The 23,405-nt window shown below is 36.5% G+C and overlaps 1 protein-coding gene across 1 annotated transcript in view; it reads right to left on the minus strand.

Moving 5' to 3' along the window:
* Nucleotides 1–23,405, minus strand: part of Idh (isocitrate dehydrogenase [NADP] cytoplasmic) — a 295,030-nt gene that overhangs the window by 21,477 nt on the left and 250,148 nt on the right. Inside the window, exon 11 of the mRNA XM_090402020.1 lies at nucleotides 5,595–5,757. Coding sequence (XP_090258146.1) covers nucleotides 5,595–5,757 — 163 coding nt within the window. The remainder of the gene's footprint in view (nucleotides 1–5,594; nucleotides 5,758–23,405) is intronic.

Genomic DNA, 23,405 nt, shown 5'->3' on the forward strand with positions numbered 1-23,405 from the left:
AGAAAATGGAAACAGTAGGAGAGAGGGAATGAGAGAGATGTATGGGAGTGCTAGAAGAGGAGAGCATGGAAACAGTAGAAGAGAGAGGTATGGGAATGAAAGAAGAGGAGAGAATGGAAACAATAGGAGCGAGGGAATGGTAAGAGGTATAATGTATGGCGACTCAATGATCCGTCGTGTTCAAGATAGGATGCGTGAGGAGTGTTTGCCAGGAGGAACAATAGAAAGGGTGGCTATGGCAATTAAGAGAGGTGAAAGGGTGGATGAGATGATTGTGATGGTAGGAACGAATGACTTGAGTGGTAATGTAAGTCGGGCAGCGAGAGATATGAGATTTTTGCTTGAGACTGTACGGAAGAAGACAGAGAGAGGAAAAATAGTGTGCGTGTTGCCTAGGTATGATAATGATGAGCTGAGCAGAAGAGCGGTGATATTGAATGGCATAATAGCGAGAATGTGTGACAAGAGAGGACTGGTATATGTGGATGCTTGGAGTGCGTTTGAGGAAAGAGAGGAGTTGTATGCGAGAGACCGTTTACATTTGAATGAGGAAGGACGTAGGCATCTGGAGAGATTGCTGTTCTGAACAAGTCAGTGTGTCCCAGGGAGGATGATAGCAGGGGTGGCCTCTTGCGGGAATGGATTCTTGGGAGAAGGGAGACAATGTCAGGTAACACTGAGCCCAGTGGAGTCCAGAAGGGATAATGCTGGTTATAGAAACAATGGCATTTATATGCTGTATACTAATGCCAGGAGTATCCGGAATAAGGGAGAGGAATTGGTGGCGCAGATAGCATCAGCCTGGCCAAAAATTATTGCGATCACTGAGACGTGGTTGACAGAAGGGGATATAACAACAGGAATAGAAGTCGCTGGGTATAGTATTTTTTGTCAGGATAGGAGGGGAAAGCGTGGTGGTGGGGTACTGCTTATGATAAGTGATGACCTAAGTCCTCTAAGAGTGGAGAATTTGGAAGGAAGTGAGACAAATGATTTTGAGAGCGTATGGTGTGAGGTGGAGGTAGGCAAGACAGGATATTTAGTGGGGTGTTGCTACAGACCCAGGAGCACAGAGGATGGGGACCAGGAGATGTTTAGACAGCTAAGTTTGGCAAGTGCAAGAAGAATGATTGTTATGGGAGATTTTAACTTCAGTAGTATAAATTGGAGAGAGGAAGATGCATGTAGCAATAGGGGAATGGAATTTCTAGAATTCTTGCGGGACAAATGTCTTAGGCAACATGTAACAGAGGGAACAAGAGGTTCAAAAATTTTGGATTTGGTTATAGCATCAGAAGAGTTGATAATAACTGAGTTGATGTCTCTCCCACCAGTTGGAGAGAGTGACCATATGGTGTTGACTTGGAAAACGAATAGACATGCAGGAGTATCAAAGAGACGGGAACTTATGTGGAATTATAAGGCAGGTGATTATAATAGTCTTAGACGTCAACTTCGGGAAGTTTCATGGAGGGAGGAATTGGAAGGCCGGGATATCACCAGTGCGTGGGAAATTGTGAAAGAATATTTGTTATCAGCAATGGTAAGTTGTATACCACGAGTGAAGTGGATGCAATTTGGAGTAAAGTGGATGACAAACAATATTAAACAGGAATTGCATGCCAAAAAGAGGCTATGGAAGAGATATAAGGAGATAGGTGAAGAGATGCATGAGGAATATAAGACACAGGCCAGGAGAGTGACTAGTGTGGTAAGGAAAGCGAAACTGGAATATGAGAGGAGATTGGCCCTAAGATGCAAAGAAAATCCTAGGGAATTTTTTAGCTATGTGGCCAGTAGGAGGAGAAATGACTATGGAAGAATGATATTGTGGGATAAAAATGGGAATAGAGTGATTGATGCAGAGGACATAGTGGAATAGTTCAATGAACACTTTATTGGAGTATTTCATCCTAGAGGAGTCAGTTTTAATGCTAGAGGGATAGGACTGGTACGAGGTCTGGAGGTACAGGAGGAGAGCGTGTTTCAGATACTGAGTACTCTGGATGTCAGTAAAGCTGTGGGACTGGATGGTATTTCGCCACGAGTTTTGAGAGAATGTGCTAGGGAATTGACAGTACCTTTAACGTGGCTTTTCAATGAAAGTCTGGCTTTGGCAAAGGTGCCCAGGGAATGGAAGGAAGGTAAGATAGTGCCATTGCATAAGGGTGGTAACAGACTGGAAGTGTCTAATTATAGGCCAGTTTGTGTGTCATCAGTAGTTGTTAAGATCTTGGAGAAAGTAGTGAGGGACCGTGTACAGCATTGGGCAGATGAGGGTAATGTTATCTGTGAGAATCAACATGGATTTGTGAAAGGACGCTCTTGTTTTAGCAATATGCTAGCCTTTTATAATAAAGTTACAAGAACATTAGATGAGGGAAAGGCATATACTGCAATTTTCTTAGGCTTAGCGAAGGCATTTGACAGGGTGCCAGATGATAAGCTGATATTTAAGTTGCAGCACATGGGTCTGGATGTCAGATTGGTCAACTGGATTCAGGATTGGCTGTCTGATAGGTATCAGAGAGTTGTGTATGGTGGAGCAGTTTCCAGGAGGCAGAGGGTTACAAGTGGGGTCCCACAGGGCTCAGTACTAGGACCTATATTGTTTAACCTTTATATCAATGACATAGCCATTGGATTGCAGGGGGATATTCAGTTGTTTGCAGATGATGCGAAGCTGGGAAGGATTATTAGTAATAGTGCAGATGTGGTAGCCCTGCAAGAGGATTTAAATAAGCTAGATAGATGGGCAAATGAATGGGGATGTCAGTTTAATGCAGCAAAATGTAAGGTCTTGAGGTTTGGGAAACATCGATGGGATGCTGCATACTCTATGGGAGGAGTTATACTGGAGGAAGTAGGGGAGACAAGAGATCTGGGGTTGATGATTGATAGAAACCTGAAGTTTAGGGGACATATTGCAAAGATGGTGAAGGTAACACAGAGGATTGCTGCTATTATGAGAAGGACACTGACTTGCAGACATAAGAGGGTTATCATTCCGTTGTATAAGTCTCTGATCAGACCACACTTGGACTATTGTTCTCAGATTTGGTCCCCAGGATTTGAAGGAGATAAATTAACTGTGGAAAGGATACAAAGACGGATGACAAAGATGGTTTCAGGACTGTACAAGGATAGTTATGAGGATCGGCTGAGAGAATGTGGACTGCAGAGTTTGGTGGATAGAAGAAGGAGAGGTGATATGATCGAGACTTTTAAACTGTTGAGAGGTGGTTACAGGGTTGACACTGGGGAGTTCTTTCGCTTGGTCGATCAGCGGGAAGGACTGATGACAAGAGGCCATCCCTGGAAGTTACGAAAGGAAACTGTGAGCAAGAGGGTAAGGAGTGGTTTCTTTGTGTGGAGGGTGGTTGAGCCGTGGAATGCATTGCCTGATGGAGTGGTGGGAGCGAGAACGGTCAGTGAGTTTAAAGAATGGTATGATAGACTTTGTGTTTCTCAGGGGGGGACCTCCCCTCAGTGAGTCTTGACAGACTTTATGTCTTAGGAAGGACCTTCCTCGATGAGTCTTTTGACTCCTTGGAGGCCTGAATAATAATAATAATAGATATATCTGAAGAACTAGCAAAAAAAAAAAAGTTGCACGGCTATCATTCAACAGACTAAAAGAAACACTTACTGATCCAAATCTCTCTGAAGGCAAAACTATTTAATAGTGATATTCTATCATCACTCACATATGGATCAGAAATATGGAACATGACAAGAAAAGAAGAAGAGACTCTCAGAATAACTCGGCGTATAATAGAACGCAGGATTTGTAACATCAGCAGAATGGAACATGTTAGAATCATGGAACTAAGAAAGAGATCAGGCATAGTATGTGAAAGCAAGATGAGATGGGCAGGTCACATAGCCAGACTCAAGGATAACAGATGGACATATAGAATACTCAACTGGCAACCAAGAATAAAGAGAAAACCAGGAAGACCACCTACAAGATGGGAAGATCCACTAATGAAATCTATGGATATAACATGGAAGAGAGAAGCTATGGATCGAGATTGGAGGCATCTTTGTGATCTGCACTCATGGAGAAATCCTGAGTGAAACACGGGTACATCAAGGTAATATATATTATGTTATACATTTTCCCAAATGTTAGTAATCCCCACATAGGTTTTATAAAAAAACCTATGTGGGGATTACTAACATTTGGGAAAATGTTAAATGTCAGTAAAATGCTTAAAACAATTCTATAGAATTATTTTAAGCATTTTACTGGTCCTTGGGCTTGGAAAGGGTTGAGAAATGCTGATATAGTCTATACAGTTTTTGATTTCATTGTTTGGTGATGTCCAGGTGTATTTGTGTTGCGGCCTGTGGTAGAATAAGGTATTTGTGATTAACAATTGATTTATTTTGCAAAAATTAATCAAGTCCTCTCCTTTCTCATTCATCTCTCCATGACCGAATTTTCCCATTACTTCTTCTTTATCTTCAGAGTACTGACTGATCTTTGCATTAAAATCTCCCATAATAATCAGGATCTCTCTTGTACTTGTTTGCCTGATTTCTTCTTTCAGTTGTATAATTTTACATGTTCAAGAAATTGGACATTCCTCCTCTTCATGTAATTGGTCTGGGCCATAAACTTCTATTATTTATATATATATATATTCCTTTTTCTTGCTTTGAATTTTATTGAGATGATTCTAGAGGAAATTGGTCTTACATCAACTATTGAGTTTAGGGGCAATTAAAGATGCAAACATCTTAATTTAATGTTAGTGATGAATTTAGTAATTTCCTTGTTAATCCTGCTCTCTGCCATACATTTTTACATCTTTTACTGAGCTTTGCTTGCTTTTGCCTTTCAGTAATTTTTTTTTTACAATTGTGTTAATGACTGATGTCCTCAGTTCCCAGCTTCTCCAGTACTACATGAGTGGTCAGTGAGCAGCAGAGCAGAAGCATTTTGTAACCTTCATTCAGTTTTCTTGCTTCATGTAGCTTCAGATCTCATTGTATGTTTTCACTCTGATGTGATGAAATGTTAATCACAAAATATTAGTAGTGTACATTAAATTATTTATCTCATTACTTAATTTTACATGTATAGTCAACTCCCATATCTTACAATTATGGTAACATTAACAATCTACTAAAGGTTTATATAAAGTATGGACGAAGATTAAAATCAGTTTTGGTTGCAGAGTTGGTAAATTTTTTCAGCTATGACATCAGATATTCAAATACTGAAAGTTTAATACAGATAACAGTTATTCACAGCTTATGGTAATGCAGTGACTTGTATAAATTTGTTACTGAAAATTATACATCTAATCAGAAACTTTTGAAAAGTCTGAAATGTTTCAGAGCCTAGCAAAAAAACAGAGGAATATCCTACTATCTTGTAGCTATTCTCCAATAATCAGACAAACTGATAACGCATACAAAATTTATATTTAATTCATGAGGATATGGGATCCTCTTTGGATTAAAAGATATGTTGAATTATGTTGAATAACCAGGATTATTGCATATTATTATTGACGATGAATATCATTAAATAAGGGAATATTTAGTTATTTAATTTCTTGAAGCTGAAGCATAATACTTACTTGCTCATGCCTTTAATACAGATAGCTAAGTCTTTTGTCATATATCCTTCTTCAATTGTTTCAATGCAGACTGATTCCAAGTGTTTAGAAAACTCTATTAATTTGTTATTGTTATCCAATTTACCCCTATGAATTAACCCTCTGGTCCATGCAAAAATTGAAGCTTACAAAAAAAATAAAAAATAAAATAAAATAAATAAAATTAAATAAAACTAATTTAATAAATAAACACTTAATATTTGTAGTTTTATTGAATTATCACAGATTTTACTTTCAAAATTAAACTATTCCATATTATAGAAATGTGGAAAGAGATCATGATATATAAATTTTTTTTTTATGTGACTCATGAATGATTGTGGATATTTGACTATTATATGGTTTTTCAGAAGTAGATAGATGAAAGTGGAGAAACAGAAGACAGCAACAAATAGTTTCTTTCAGATGGTGAATATTATCAGAAGATCCAAATCTAAAAAAGTCTCATAAAAGTTGTTTTAAAGGTTAATACTAATATAGTTTAAAACTTCAATTTCAGCATATAATTAGAAGTGACGACAGAATTTGATTCTATAGTTCATTTGGAAAGAAAAAAAAAATATACAGGTAACTCTCATTATATGCGTCTCTATTTCATTTTGTTACATATGGACTATCGCTGTTTCCTATCCATGGTTGGGGAAATTCCATGCATGTGCCTTGTTTGTTACTTCTGTCCACTGTACTCAGTGTCCAATTTATTGCCCTATTAGTCTATTTTGGTATTTTCTTTATTTGTAAATAACTTCTACACCTTAAGCAATGAAGATCTTCTGGCTATGGAAAAGCACATCAATAAAGAATCTGAGTAAAGTTCTGTGGAGGTTGAGCCTGAGGAAACTTTCACAACGAAGGTCATGTCTCAAATTTTTAAGCTGAAAGACAATGCCATGGCTCTCTTTGAAGAACATGATTTTGACCACATGAGGAATTCTAAAGAGAAAAAGGAGATTGACACTCTCTCTTGTAGCCACTAAAATCAGGGGATGAAAACTGCAAGTCAGGTTTCAATTGAGACATTCTTGAAAAAGCAGCTTTCAATCTACTTCAACTTCAGCATGCTAGCTAAAGATGTGGTCACTATATTACTCTTATATGTACTGAATATTTCATTTTGCATACATATGCCTTAATATGTATGCAAAATAGGGGCATTTTTGATTAATCTTGAAAGATTAGAATCACATCCATTTAGAAATGCAACTTATATTATTCCATGTTATATGCCTCCCATTTTACGCATTTTCAACATGCATAGCAATTCTTGAGAACATAACCCCTGCATATAATAAGAGTTACCTGTACTTCTTTTTAATAGTATTAATGTTGTGTGATATTTATACATTTAAAGATGAATGTGCATTACACAGAGACAAAAACTATATATTTATATTATCTTGAGACACAAATACAAACAGTTCATGAAATAAAAGGACTGTCCTGTGCTTAGTTTGTTCATTTTGGATATTTACTAAGTGAGCGAAAGTTTTTGGGTGGAACTTTCACACTGAACTCTGTTGAAGTAGAACAAGTTTATATTTATGTATTTTATTCTTTATTTATTTATCTTACTTTTTTTTTGTTTAAAAAATTGGAATGAAGGTGCCAAAAACTGTTCTATTTCTCTGGGATTTTTTAAAAGTAAATTTAAGAAGCTAAGGAGACAACTGTAAAACAGCTGAATGATGCTAGCACTTATTTTAATTGAGTGAAGTACTTACATTTTGTTTTAGGTGAGTAAGTGTAAAGAATTCTTATCTGAACTGATTACATATACACAGTGATAAGCCATAGTAGGTTCACATGAACTGGTTGTTTAATTTTGATGCAGTCTTAGATCTACTGTTAATAACTTCCACAAAAATAATATAATATATATATATATTATTTTTATAACAATATGTTTTGTTTTTATAGAAGATTTTCATCTTTATCTTATAAAATGGTGCAGAAAACGTGCAATGTAACAAAATAAAACTTCAAATGAAAAGGAGCATGAAATTCTAAAAATTAAACATTACTTTCTACAGCAGATGCATCAAGATTTGTAGTGATATTCATGAGTAGGTCTAATGTGGATTGGTCTAGTATCTAAGTTTGTTTTCACATAAAATCACTGAGAAAATTCCGAAAAGGACATTTATGGGTACCTGACTAGTATCCTCATTTGAACTGGTCTATATCATTGAGAGACACGCATCAGCGTGTTGGATTCTGAATATATAGCGATTTGAGTAATTAATATTTGATTCAGAATCAAACATGATCTTCCATCACATAAGCGAAACTTGTAATTATTATTTAATGTAAATCACTTGTTTATAAATTAATATTCATGGTAACTACCTTTAAGTTTTATTAATATTTAATTATTTAATCAAGGATATATATTAATAGTGAAAAGACTCTGTATTAAAATATTAAGTTTATTTTATTTATTGCTATGTTAATATTATAAGAATTTGTATTCAACATTTTAACTGCGTATTAATTGAAGTGTAAATATTCCTTATTTGTTCCTATATGTAGAGGTATAACGTTATGCAATGCCTCAGTTTTATTATATTTTGTTTTGGTTGTCATGGAGATTTCTGTAAGATAGCTAGCACGAGTTTAGAACAATGCGTGACAGAATAGTATTGAAGGGCTGGAAAGGGAAAGGATTTTAGTTGAAGAGAGCACGAGAATAATTTCGGTGGGAAGAAGGGATATATAAGCGAAGAACAGAGAAAACGATTCATTCGGATGGAATCGGAGGAGATTGATTCGGGGAATCAGAGTGCGATAACAGCGAGTCACTCAAGTGGCTAATTTAAGTTTACTAATCGAGGAGAGTTAGCTAGTAAGTCGTAGAACAACAAATAAAGCAACGGAAGATAGCAAGGTGACAACTGGATGACTAGCTATACTTTAGTTGGCATTTAAATTTAGGACTGACTTTTCAGGGACACACGGAAACTTGAAGCTTAGCACGGAGTAACTAAGAGAATAAGTAGAGGCAGCAAGGTTGAATTTAAACGATAGCTGTGTTAAGAGATATAGTGCCTAAAATATTAATTAAATGCCAGAAGTATAGGCAAATGTGTGTAAAACTTCAAGTTAAAGAATTACTGTGTGTTATCTTAGTTCAAGAGTTATTGGTAGAATACTAAATTGGTCAAGTGATGTCAAAGATAGTACAAGCCTTTTGATCTGAGCAAGAACGTTTAACTATGTGAATTGCGATCATTAATTTATTCAGTTATTACTAATAAGATTTGTTTTAATGAGTGTTGTTAATTGTTTTAAGTGAATACAGTTTTAAAAGGTGTCCGTATATAAGTAGATGAACAAGGAAAATTATCAGTAAGAATTAACCAATTTTTGTTACTCCTATGCGGAGATATGTGTGTGATTCTTCCTAAAATATCCCTACATTACCAGTAACTTTTGTGGAGATTAGCTGGAGCGTGGATTTAAGAGTGTATGCTTGTGAAGAAGCGTTGCTGCCCTTGTATTGTATTTGAAACTTAAGTAACTATGAGATATTAATGTAATTGGTTACTAAGGAACTTTATGACATTGAACTTTATCAAATAGTTAATTGAATTTTGTGAAAGCTGTATTTCTGACAACAGATTAACCATTGCCTGAAATTATATGACTGTATTACCAGATGAGCTAAAATGTTTGTAATACCTTATTCGGTGATTTAAACTAAAGTGTATAATTTGTAAGCCTATATTAAATGTTTGTTTTGTTGATCTAAAGTTGTACTTTGCCAATTTTTTTACTGCACCGTTCATAAAATAATCGAACCAAACCGGGTAGAATTAAATAAGTTAAATAAACTTGGCCTGTATACATAATAATAACATATTATGTGGAAATAGTTGAGAGTTGGTTTTACTTTAATTCTTGGACTAATTTAGATATAGAGTGGCGCAGTCAATAAATACAAATTTTCTCTATATTTGGATTAGAAATCAACTAGCAACTTATTTTTTTTGTTTAAGAACATCGTAATAACAAATTGACGGATCCAAAGTATAGGTTAATCCAACAAGCGTTAGTTCACCTGGGTGTTGTGTCAGTGTGATATCATCTGTAACTTTGTTTAAGTGTGTCTCAATTTAATGATCAATTTAATCATTTGAACATAAAATATGTTCAAATGATTAAATATAAGTTGGTCTGTTTGTACTAAACTGTAAAATACTGCATTAACAAGCAAATTATCAACATAAAGGTGTGCTGAAAAGTTATGATAATCATCATGAAGGAAATGACATATCCGACATGTTTTCTTATATATCCTAAAAAAAAATATTACAATCTGATGAAACATGGGGGTTAAAGGGGCTTAAGATATATTCTTTCTCATGGTTATATCAGTTGCTTTAATATCATTTTTGTTCTTGGTGTTTATCAGCCCCCCCCCTCCCCTAATAGTTTACATCTTAGTGAAAAGAAACCAACCAATGTCAGACATGGAGGATGAAGTAGAACTACAAATTAATAACCTAATTAAATTGAATGATTTAATAAAAATTAATCTAATTAATAAATCCAAAATGTTCATATAGCATGGAAAGAGGAGTTGAATGGGAAGGAGACAAATGTTGTGTGGACACTGATCAAGAGCTATTTAACGGAAGATGTTGCAGTGTATTCCAGAGGTGAAAAGGCTAAACATAAAGATTAAGCATGAAATCTGGAAGAAGATAGCAGCACTGTGGAGGCAACACAAGACGAATGTTGGTAATGATCAGTTACATGAAGAATAATAAAAAGAGCAGGCCAGGAAAGTGACCCAGTTAGTAATGTCAGTAAAAGTGCAGTATGAGAAAAAATTAACCCATCAAGCTTAGAAAAATCCCAGTGAGTTCTTTCGATATGTGGCAAGTAAAAGGAAAAATGCCAATAAGAGGATGATGCTAGTTGATGACACTGCAGATTGGTAACCAATGCAATAGATGATAGTTGAAGTATTAAATGAGTATTCATCACACTGTGTTTAGTGTATTTTATCCATGTGAAGGCAACATCATGAGAAGCTGGAGTGTAGAGGGTATGGTAGAGGAAGGACCAATGGTGAATGAGCAAGAACTATATAAGGAATTAAGCAAATATGTTAATAGGACAATAAGATTTGATGGTATATTGCCATGTGTATGCTCAATGGAATTAATGGAGCTTTCGGTAAACCTGTTTAACAGGAGTTCTGAAACAGTGCAAGTCCCAAAGGAATGGAAGATGGGAAAAATTGTTCCACATCACAAGGGGGGGGGGGGAAGACTGAGGCTATAAATTATAGGCCAGTCTGTGTGTCTGGGATTGTTATTAATATGTTAGAGAAGTTGGCGAGTACTAGGATTCAGAAATAGGTTGATAACAGTAATATTGTTTATGATGGTCAGCGTGGCTTTGTTAAGAGGAAGGGTCATGATTTAGCAATCTGCTTACGTATTACAAGATGACAAATTCACTCAATAAATGAGATGCATATACGGTAGCATACTTGGATTTTTATAAGGCCAGTGATAAACTGCCACGAACAGGTTATAAATTATATATTTAGTTTAATCCTTTATCCAACTCATGGCAAAAGTGGAGTAAGTTCTCATCACTTTCCTTAGTATCCTATAATGCAAAGCACATCTCCTTGCAGACATGTATAATGCTATGCATTATGGGAAGGGTCACTACCCAGACTGGTTTCGACCTTTATTGAGGTCTCTTCAGCGGAAGCCAGACCCAGGCGTTATACCAAGGTTGAAGCAATGCAGAACTCATATTTCCATATGCCAGTTGCCAAAAGGTGTCTCACCTTATTATTAAATTACTTTGGACTAGAGAAAGATGTAGGAAGTTTTTTCCCACTTGGTCAGACTATAAATTATATATTTAGTTTAATCCTTTATTAAGTGTAAGCAGGGGTGCTTAAGGGTCAAAGCTGTATAACTGAGAGGAGACCCGCACAGTCTTTAAAGGAATGCGGAGAACCGACCAGGGCATCTGACCTAATGTCCAATCCTCACCTTCTCGTGGTGCACCTTGTTGGGTATCTACTTAAATACTGAACGAACTAGGATGGGCTGGAAATTTGGGATTTAGCCGACCAAATTGTATTCTTATTGGTTAAACCAAAATAAAAAATGATGGTACAACATGACAAAATTTCATGCCGGCTGGGGCGTCGTCCGGTTAAACAAGGCCCCTGTTGTTTTCGCCAGGGAACCAGGGCGAACAGCAAAAAGTCAGCAACTGGAACAAATCGGAAAACAAGCCCCAACTCAACATCGCCAGAGTTAAAGATCGGAACTATCAACATAAGAAGCCTGAATGGCAAAGAAATGGAGCTAGCTGAGGAATTAGATAAGTACCAGATCGACTTTATTATTATTATTATTCCTGATACCTCCAAGGAGTCCGAAGACTCATCGCGGGAGGACATCTTCAACTGTCTCTACACCTTACCTCTACTACGAATCAACGCCATCTACCGCCCACCTCCAACACCACCAAAACTAGTAATTTTTGTCTGTAAATTGCGTGTGTTCTGAAGGGACTTAATAGGGGTAACTGAAACAAAAAAAAGACCAAAACTGGTGAGATCTTTCTGAGCAATAAATACAAAATGTTATATTCAGGCAATAACAATCAAGGAAAAGAAGGAGTAGCCATAGTATTCAACACAAAATACGAAGCTAATCTTCTTGAATGGCAGTCAGTCTCAAGTAGAGTAATGTGGGTAAATATGAGAATGGGGAACTGGACAATGAGATTTATTTGTGCCTATTGTCCCACAGAAGGTTCTACTAAGGTAGAAGTGGAGGAATTTTTTGAGGCTTTAGAAAAAGCAACTGACAATGAAAAAGGAAAAGTTGGTCCTTGTTGGGGATCTAAATAGCAGAGTAGGAAATGATTGCGAGACATACAAAAATATTTTGGGAAAATTTGGAGAAAAGAGCAAAGCTAATAATAATGGCAAATATCTGTTGGATTTCTGCTCAGGACATGGACTGGTTATTACTAACACCATGTTCCAACATAAAAATGTGCACAAATTCACATGGAGAGAAGAGGCTAGGAATAAGAAAAGGCTCATTGATTATGTTATTGTTGATAGTGATGTTTTCTCCCTGGTGCAGGACACCAGAATGTACAGAGGATTTGAAATTGGAAGTGATCACTATTTAGTCTTGAGCAGGATAAAATTGAATTTCATATTGAAAAGAATAACATGTAAGAAAGTTTTAAAGCGAATAAAAGTTGAGCAGCTCTCAGATGTGAACTGTAGACTAAAATACAGAAAGATTATTGAAAAAAAAAATGAAAGAGTTTGAGAACAGGAATCAAACCTTGGAGATTCAGTGGCAAACTCTGAAGAAAACACTGATTGATTCTGCCAGGGAGGCATGTGGTGAGGTTGTCTGCAAGGATAAAGAAATCAGAACTCCCTGGTGGACACAGGAAGTTAAAGAGGCAGTGAAGAAAAAGAAGAAGTATCTTCAGGACTGGGGTAAGGTGGTACAACACCAGGGCACTCCTTGCAAAGGTGGAGCAAGCTACCATCAATCCAACAACCCTTGGCTCCCACTGAAGAGACCTCAATAAAGGTTGAAACTAGTCTGGGTTGTGGCCCTTCCCTTAATGCATAACATTAGACATATCCGCAAAGAGATGTGTTTTGCATTATGGGAGATACTGAGATAGGATTGTTGGTAGCTTGCTCCACCTTTGCAAGGAGTGCCTGATGTTGTACCACCTTACCCCAGTCCTGAAGATACTCACACTTGGATAAAGTGTCCCAAGCTCACACTTGGATAAAGGATTAAACTAAATTTATTATAGAATAAGAGAGAAATTAGTCGGAACACTAAATTAGCTGTATACAAGACAGTGTTCAAACCAGTTTTAACTTATGGATCTGAGAGCTGGGTGAGAAGTAAAACACTTCACAAAAGACTAGAGACTGCAGATATGAGAGTCCTGAGAAAGATTAGAGGCGTGAACGGATGGCATCAATGGCAATATCATATTAAAAACGAGGATATTAGGAAAGAACTTGGCATTGTCAGCATCCAGGAATGTGTTAGCAGAGCTAATCTCAGGTGGTATGGTCACTTAAATAGAATGGGAGAGAAAAGATTAGCAAAACAAGTGTTCTCTGCCAGGTTGGCAGGAAAACAACCCAGAGGAAGACCAAATAAAGGTGGATTGATACGGTACAAAGTGCCTTAGACGATAGAAATATAAGATCTGATAATGTTGGAGTCTTGACAAGTAACAGACGGATTTGGAGGAAAATTGTAGATAGGAAGTTAGTAATGACCTAATTTTTTCATGTAGTACTACCATATCCTGTACACCCCTTGAGGGTACATGGCAGGAATTTGATGATGATAAGTGTAAGCAAACAAAGTTTGCGACTGAAGTATCTTCAGGACTGGGACAACTCATGGCAAAGGTGGAGTAATTCCTTATTTAATAATAAGGTGAGACACCTTTTGGCAACTGGCATATGCAAATATGAGTTCTGCATTGCTTCAACCTTGGTATCACCTCTGGGTCTGGCTCTCACTGAATAGACCTCAATAAAGGTCGAAACTGGTCTGGGTAGTGACCCTTCTCTTAATGCACAGCATTGTACATGTGTTTGCAAAGAATATTTGCTCTGCATTATGGGATACTAAGGAAAGTGATGAGAACTTACTCCACCTTTGCCACGTGTTGCCTCAGTCCAGATACTTCAGGTGCAAACATTGTTTGCTTACACTTGGATAAATGATTAAACTAAATATATAATTTATAGTCTAACCAAGTGGAAAAAAACTTCCAGGTATCATCAGGTCAGTAGTGGAATGCAACAGGGATTTGTTTTGGGAACATTATTGTTTAACTTGTATGTTAATGGCACTGGACTGGCTTAACTGGAGGTGTGTAGCTGTTTGCTGATGATGCAAAGTCGGGAAGAGCTATAAGAAGTAGAGCAGGTACTGTGGCCTTGCAGGAGCACCTGAATAGACTGTGTGAATAGGCAAATGAATAGTGCATTTGGTTTAAAGTTGCACAATGCAAGATCTTGAAATTTCGTAGACAAGGTTAGCATGTAGATATTCAATTTAATGGAGATATTTTGAAGGAGGTTCAGGAGATGAGATATCCGAGAATGATGGTGGACAGAGACTTGAAGTTTAGGGATCGCAAAATTGTAAGACCATCCTATCAGATCAGGGCAATGATGTGGAGGATACCATAACCTCTTTGGTTTTGACATGCAGAAGCAAAGGGGTTATGATTCTCTTGTAAAAGGCTTTGATCAGTTGATATATTGACTATGTGCACAGATTTGGTCACCTAGTTTTCAGGTGTGTGGGGGGAAGGGGAGGGGGGATGTCTTTGAGAAGGTCCAGAGAAGATTTATTGACTTAGTGTCTGGTCTATGGAAAGCTCTATTTTTGGTCCATAATGGGTTTCTTGTAGCCTTAGATCTGGCAGAGTGCTCTGGATAGTCTATCCAGCTCTTTAATTGTTCAGAAAAAAAAAAGATTGAAAAACAAAACATTTTTAAAAGATTTGGCATTGACAATAGATGAATCTGCCTTATTATATGCACTAAGCAAGATAGCGAAGTTTAACAAAAGGTACATAAACAAATCAAATGAACAATTAATTTTTTCATCATCTTCCTTTTATCCTCTTTTACCTTGCGGCGTCAAGAGTTTATTTATTAATCACCGGACCTCAAAACGTTCACAGGATAATGTGGTCAGCCCTATGCCCCGGTGTATCCTATGTTCGTAGCATCGAGTTCTCAAGGCCAGTTTGCCTGCTTTGCAGGATGAAAAAATCCAGGATAAACTGGGGAAAAACACTACTGTTAACACCCAAGACCAGCTAACTTGACTATGGCTGAGGAAGATCCTTCAGCTCCTCACGTCTCCAACGGGAATCGAACCTAGGACACTCCTTCCTCAGACATGGTTGCAAAGTGCATACCGACTAGGCTAACCGCGTGGACTATTAATTTTTTTCACACATTTAAAAGATATTTTTGGTATATGTGAAAATGAAATGATACAAAGTGTTGTTTTTAAATGTATAAAATTTGAAGACAAATATAACGTTAAAATCACCACCATAAGACAGTTTAGTACTGAAAAAATGAAAACAATTATTAAACGAACATTGCATTAATTTGCTCAGTGTTAATTGAAATGCTCAGTGTTATGGATCTCACTTTAGAGAACACTGAAGACATCAAGTTACTTTAGAAATAGAAGAAAAGTTACATAAAGTAACTTTAAAAAAATCTTCCTGATCCAGAATCTTGATCCAGATAACAAAACCTCAACAATGTCTTCTGCATACGCACCAGAATCCAAACAGCAGAAGAATGATGATTGTAAGATGATGTTAATGGATGAAAATGGTAGAATGGTAACTGCCATTTTTTCATCCATTAACATCATCTTACAATCATCATTCTTCCTTCCTTCTACTTGCCACATATCTAAAAAAACTCTAAGATTTTTCTTTGTCTGATTTGTCAATTTCTGCTCATATTGCACTTTTATTTTCCTTACTGAGTCACTCTCCTGACTTGTTCTTTATGCTCTTCATGTGACTGATTATTGCCATTATTCATCCTATACTGTTTCCTAAGTACCTTCTTCCAGATTTCATGCTTAAGCCCATCATTTTGTACTAGCTTAATCAACCTTTTGGTTTTTAGAATACATTCACACATTGATGCTGTTATGTATTTCTTTGTCAGTTCCTAAACAGCATTTATTTCCTTACTATTCAACTCCTCATTCTATGCTATACAAAGGTGGTCTGAAAGGTTCTCAGTCTCGACCATAAATGACAACGCTATCGGCAAGATTTTTTTTTTTCCAAGTTGGTACATCTGTCATAAGCATCTATGTGAAATTGCAAGTCATTCTATCAAGTAGTTTGTTTTATACAGCTATCTGAAGCAAAAGTGTTGTCTGTATCCCTTGAAATGGATAAAATTGAGTATAGTGTGGTGATAAAATTCTTTGTAAAAGAAGATTTAATGCCAAAAGAAATTCAAAGTTCATAAAAGTTTATGGGCACTCTTCCCCTTTGTTTTCGACAATTAAGAAATGGGCTACAGAGTTTAAACGTGCCATACCCATGAAGATGATCCATGTGAAGGATGTCTAAAAAGTGTAACAACACTAGAAATCATTGATCAAGTGTATCGCTCGCATGAAAATCTCTGAACAGTGCTTAGAGCATTTTAACAAGAATAAAACTGATTTTGTGCATCGATTTATTACTACGGATGAGACTTGAATTCACCATTATACACCAGAATCCAAACAGCAGTCAAAACAGTGGACAGAAGCCGGTTGTTCAGTGCCAAAGTCGGTTCAATCAGCAGGAAAGGTCATGGCATCGGTGTTTAGGGATGCTAAAGGTATTTTGTTTATTAACTATCTTGAAAAGGGTAAAACAATAACTGGGGAATATTATTCCAATCTTTTAATTAGACTAGATGAAAAAATTCGTGAGAAAAGACCCGGTTTGCAGAAGATAAATATCATCTTTCATCAGGACGATGCACCTGCCCACAAAGGTGTTTTGGCAATGGGAAAATTAAGGGATCTGCACTATGAATTGTTGAAATATCCACCCTATTCCCCAGATTTGGCTCTCTCTCTGACTTCTATCTCCTCCCAAAACTAAAACTCTTCCTCACTGGTCAGTGTTTTTCTTTGAATCAAGAGGTGATTGCAGCTGTAGACGGGTATTTTGCAGATCTTACTGAGAACCACTACGGGATGGGATAATTGCACTGGAGCATTGCTGGAATAAATGTATTAGTCTTAAGGCAGATTATGTTGAAAAATAAAAATAATTTTGAAATTATAAATTAGTTTTTTCATTGTTAGGCCAAAAACTGTTCAGACCACCCTCATAGCTCCAGGCTGTCTCCTAAACTTGTCATAATCAGCAGCCTTATAATTCCACATATATCCTTTCCTCACAAAAGTCTGCATATGATGCCACAACCCAGGTGATCATGTCATGATCACTCTCACCAACTGGAGGAAAGTGTGAAACTCCACTCACAATTACATCCTGCCTGAGATAGTTATCTCTCAAGAACTCAAATTCATTTTTCATATTACCAAATGCTCTCTCTCCATTCAAATCTATACCACCATAATTAAAATTACCCATAATAATTACCCTTCCTTTGTTCACTAATCCAAGTTGTTTATACATTTCTTGATCACCATCCTCCACATTCCCTTGTCTATAGCAACATCCAACTAAAATATGCTTATGTCTACGTTACACAACACTGCCAATATTTCCCTCTTTCATGTCTACCTTATGTGGACATAATTCCCCTGTTATCAGCAGCACTCCCCCCCTCTCTTCTTGTCCTTTCTATCCTCGCAAAAAATACTGTAATCTTCCATTTCTATTTCTGTCAGAATATCATCTTCATTTTCAAACATGTTTCACTTATTCCAATGATTTTGAAGCAAATAAACTCAGTCAGTGAAACCATTTCATCTCCTTATTTCTGATACTTCTGGCATTTGTAAACATACACAGTATTTCACTTTTTGGTCTATAACCAGTCCTATCCAAGCCACTTGTTGGTTTTGATTTCCACATCACACCTGCCCAATCACCTTTATCACTACTTACCACATACATCTGCTCAGTCTCAATTTCTCCACCCACATCGCAATATACTCCATCTTCATACACACATTCACTGCCTCTTCCAAATCCACTCTCCCTATCCCCTATTTCTCTTGCATTCCTACTCTCTCTTCATCTCTCTCACTACTAGTACTGTTTCCCTACCAAGCACTTCTATCTCTTCAATCCCACTCCTAATTTTTCACTCCATCTCTTACTTTTGATCTCTTGCATACATCACATACTGTACTTCAATCTAGCAGCACTTTCTTTAGTGTGCTCACTCCATTCAAATGAACCCATCATGCCCGTATAATTCCATTTGCCCTTCAAACACGTGCCATACATCCACCAACTTCTCCTCACACAGCTCCACTAGAATACTATTCGTGATTTTGGCTCTCTATCTCAACTCATGATTGTCATACCTCGAGAACACAATGAAAACCTTTCCCACTACACTACTATCTTTTGCTTTTCTCAATAACCTGATATATTTCCTCGCATGCTCCTTAAGTCCACTTAGGTCATTTGTCCCCACAACCACCACTAATTCTCTTGCTCATTTTTAGCTCATGTACAATGCCTGAATTACTCATTCTCTGAACTACTTATTCTTCCTTATGGACAACAGATGTTATGGACTTTCTCATTAACTAATCTTCTAACCATGGAATCACTTGTCACCTCTTTTCTCTTTCATCCTATTCTTTTGCACACTTTCATTTCTAAAATATCACTCCTCATATTTCTCATTTCATTTTCAATAACTTTCATCAAATCTTGCATTCTGACAATTTCACTCTCTGTCAAGTTTTCCTAGTAATGATGAAAGAACAATCTGGTTTGACACCGTGGAAAGATCCTGTACAGATAATATATTCTCCTTGTAACAAATATCCCAGAAAATGGTTGCCGAGAATAAAAAAAAAAAATGTCATTTGATTTTTGTAAATCTGGAAAACGCTTATATCCCAAGGAAGAGAAAGTGGCAGGTAGTGAAGAGAATAGGTATAATGAAGGAATGGTAAAAATGGTGCTTTTATATCTAAAAATTGGGGATGAATTTTCAGAGGAATTTAATATTAGTAAGTAAATTTAATTATTAAATTTAGTAGAATTTAATATTAGTAATTAAGAAGTAATTACTATGACTCAATATGATAGCAAGTAGATGCTATATTGGGTGATTATAGAAAGTATAATGACTTCTGAATGCAGTAAGATGTGGAATTACATGGGGAAAAATAGGCTTATGTGATAAGATTGGGAAAAATCACTGAGAATGGAATCTGGGAACACAGACCGCTGACAAGTGGAAATGCTTGTAAAAGTAGGATAGAACAAGGGAGTATGGTCAGGGTTTTTTTTTTTTTTTTTTTTTTTTTTTTTTTTTTTTTTTTTTTTTTAATTAGATTTTTTGCTTGGAGAGTGGTGAATGAGTGGAATGGGTTGCCAGCAATGTTCTCTCTCTATGCTGAATGTGGCTACACAGTGGTCAGCACACTCTTATGAATGATGCTCGGTCTCTCACTCACTGTGAAAGATGACATTAACAAAGTGTGGATTTGTAATCATAATATTAACATAGCAGTGGATCAGTAGTACGCGAATTTTAAGTTTGAACCCACCAAGATATCAAAACATACATTACGAAAACTAGTGCAGAATAACCATGGTAATATTAAGAAACTTAAAGCTGCAGGAAGTTTTAAATTATCTTGGCTAAATGAATTAATTTAAATTGAGATGATATGCACAGTTAACTATAACTCTACTTATAACTGTACATTTTATGTACAATTATAGGTTTTCAGGTGAATAAAAATGTTACTTCTCAATTATTTTTTATGATTTTGAGCGCTTTTAAATGTAAAATATGTTATGCACTTTCTTCCAGAATCACTTCCCCACCCTGCTCTAGGGTTGCCTAAACCAGCCTAATTGCTGCTCAGAAGACAACTCATACATTTGCTTTCCTGGCTTAGAGAATGTTAGCACCAGAGTCTGTTGCGAGTGATTTTGAGATTCTTTGTTGTGCTTATGAAATTTCCATGTAATAGTAAAATAATAAAGTTTTGGAGTGTTTCAAGAAGATACCATATGGTGTGATTATAGAAAGTATAAGTATTTTTGATGTGTGTTGGACTCTGATTGACCAAACAAAACAATGTTTCAAGGAAAAATGGATTACTTCAGATGAAGAATGGCTTATATGGAGGAATGCATGTATTTGAACAGAGACAGAAGTTGAAAAGTCTGTCACAGACAGAATGGAGGTTTTTACCTTGAAATTGTATGGACTTGTCAAGAGAATGGGAGAGGAATCATGGCCACTGAGAACATAAAACTGGAAGACATAAAAGAGAGGTGAAGAACAGTTATATGAGAAATATAGGACTTGTGCTAGGAAAATAACTAGTATTGTAAGGAGAAGAAAAAAAAAATAGAATAAGAATGTTTTTTTTTTTGCTGTGGTGAGTAAGAAGAAAAATGATAGTGGATGGATTACCTTGTTGAATGGAGATGGGAAGCAGATGACCAGAAGTGAATGAAGAAGATGTATTCTGAATACGCTGTATGCTAAATGTGAATAAATCAGGGGGAATAGATGGCATTTAATCATGTGTTTTAAGGGAATGTGCTGAGGAAGTGAGTGTGCCATTAACTTGGCTGTTTAATATTGATAGTCTTGCAGTGGAACAGGTTCCTGGATGATAGAAGGAGTTAGATTGTGCCACTGCATGAAGGTGTAGAATGGAGGCTTGTTTGTATTTCTGCTATAGTTGTTAAGAATTAGAATAAATGATAAAAACTCATATACAGAATTGGACAGGTGAGGGTAATATTATTTATTTAGGCCAGCACTGATTTCTTAAAGGGCACTCTTGTTTTAGTAATCTGGTAACCTTTTACAATAGAGTAACAAGCGCAGTGGGAGGGCAAGGCATACACTGTCATTTTATTAGACTTTTTTAAAGGCATTTTACAAGGTATTGCATGACAAGATGATTTTTAAGTTGTAACATATGGATTTGGATAGCAGATTAGTGGATTGAATTGACTGGCTCTCTGGTACATATCAGAGAGTTGTATATTTGATTCAAGATTTGTTATTGTGTCAACCAATCCAATTGAATGTTGTCACTTGTCATGAGTTGAGCCCTTTCTGTATCCAGTGGCTGTATTACAAACAGCTGTTACCCATCGATACAAAAGTAATAATGGAAAAAACTCACGTACAAAGATTATTTAATAGTATAATTTCTGTTATCCTAGTTTTTTCCATTATTAATTTTGTATCGATATGTCTACTCACAGTATACCTCTTTTAAAACTTAGCTGTTACACATGGTGTGACTTTTTTTCTTGACTACTTGTATTAGAAACTATAACACATTTTAGGAATGTTAGTCGAGTAATAAGACTAAAAAGAAATTATATAGTAACCATGTGCAGTTTTTTTGGTCCAGCCAATACCAAGAAGTTAAAAAGGAATTTCTTTAACTATCAAAGAAGCATGGAGAACTTGGGATTCCAGTCTTAAAATTCTGCAATTTAAGCAATACAGCTTCAAAAATCCAGACCAATGACATGTGCAGACCTATTCCTGTACTACTTTTCATCATCCCCTGTTTGTAGTAAATGATTATAAAGGTCCAAAATCTGAGATTGTTTCTGAATTGTACAACACTCTGTGCTAAACTCTAAGACTGCTACAACATACTGGCAGTGATATTCTTTCCATTAAAAAAAAGTAAAATTTGGTATAAAAAAATCTTTGATCTCTTTTGCTGAGAACTTACACAGTTGGGTACTGACAATACTTTGTTTCATAAATTTATTAAAGTTCCAAGGATAAACTAACTGGAGGGATCTTGCTTCGAGAATTGCATATGGCCACCTTCCAGCCAATACCATCGAATGGAGGTACTTTAACATTGGAGATCCAATCTGTGACATCTGTTACCAACTGGAAACAATAGAACATATTCATATTTATGAATTTAGGGACACAAAACACACCTGTTGAAAAGATTATTTTACTGATTAATAATAAAATAATTTGACCCCTGTAAACAATTCTGTGGGATGTTTGGACTGCGTGGTCAGAAAGGCCGGTTTTTCCAAAATGGAGGTATTTTATGTGACGTTTGAGTTCATCCTTTCTGATTGGGATGGTTCGCCCTGTTTCCCCTATGTATGGTATGTTACATGTGCAATCTATTTTGTAAACCCCTGGGTGGGCTAGGTGTGGCAGGGGATCCTTGGAAGAACTGAGTAGGTGTTTTAATTTTGTCGAGGGTTTAAAGGTGGTTTTGATGTTGTATTTGTGTAGTGTTCTGTCTATTTTTTCTGAAATGCCTCTAACATATGGTATAGCAATAGCATTCTTGAAATCTTTTTTGTTATTAGCGGTATCTTTGTGGAGGATCTTGTGAATGGTTTTTATGCTGTATGCATTTTTTATAAAGGTTTTTATAATGGTCTCATATTCATGGTTAAGAGCTTGTTCATTTGAACAAATTGTTTGAGCTCTGTGTTTAAGGGTGCTTATGACCCCTAGTTTTTGTGTTGGGTGGTGATAAGAAGTTTTGTGCATGTACTGGCCTGTGTGTGTAGGTTTGCAGTAAGCTGAGAAAGAGAGACAGCTTGAAGGAAGATGTGTGACAAGTGTGTCTAGGAATGGAAGAGAGTTGTTTTTTCTACTTCATGGTGAATTGGATGCGTTTGTGTTGGTTATTCAGGTGGCTAAGGAATGTATGTAGTGCTTGACGGCCGTGGGGCGAAATGGCGAAAATATCGTCAACATATCTGAGCCAAATTTTGGGCTTTAGGCACGCCGATTCTAGAGCTCGTTGCTCAAAGTCTTCCATATAAAAGTTCGTTGTTTGGGGGGGGGGGGGGGGTGAGCCCAAGGCTGTACCCTCTTTTTGAAGGTAAAATTGTTTTGCCACACGAAATATCAGGAGCGGAGTACATGGGCAAAGAGGGCCGTGATGTCATGTGGAAATATGTTCTGTAAGAGTAAGAGAGTATCATTGATTGGGACATTGGTGAAAACGGAAGTTATGTCAAAACTGACTAATAGAT

This window comes from Typopeltis vanoorti, chromosome 12, assembly GCF_054136105.1.
Source record: "Typopeltis vanoorti isolate ZY-2024b chromosome 12, IOZ_Tvanoo_1.0, whole genome shotgun sequence".
Classification (NCBI taxonomy): domain Eukaryota; kingdom Metazoa; phylum Arthropoda; class Arachnida; order Uropygi; family Thelyphonidae; genus Typopeltis; species Typopeltis vanoorti.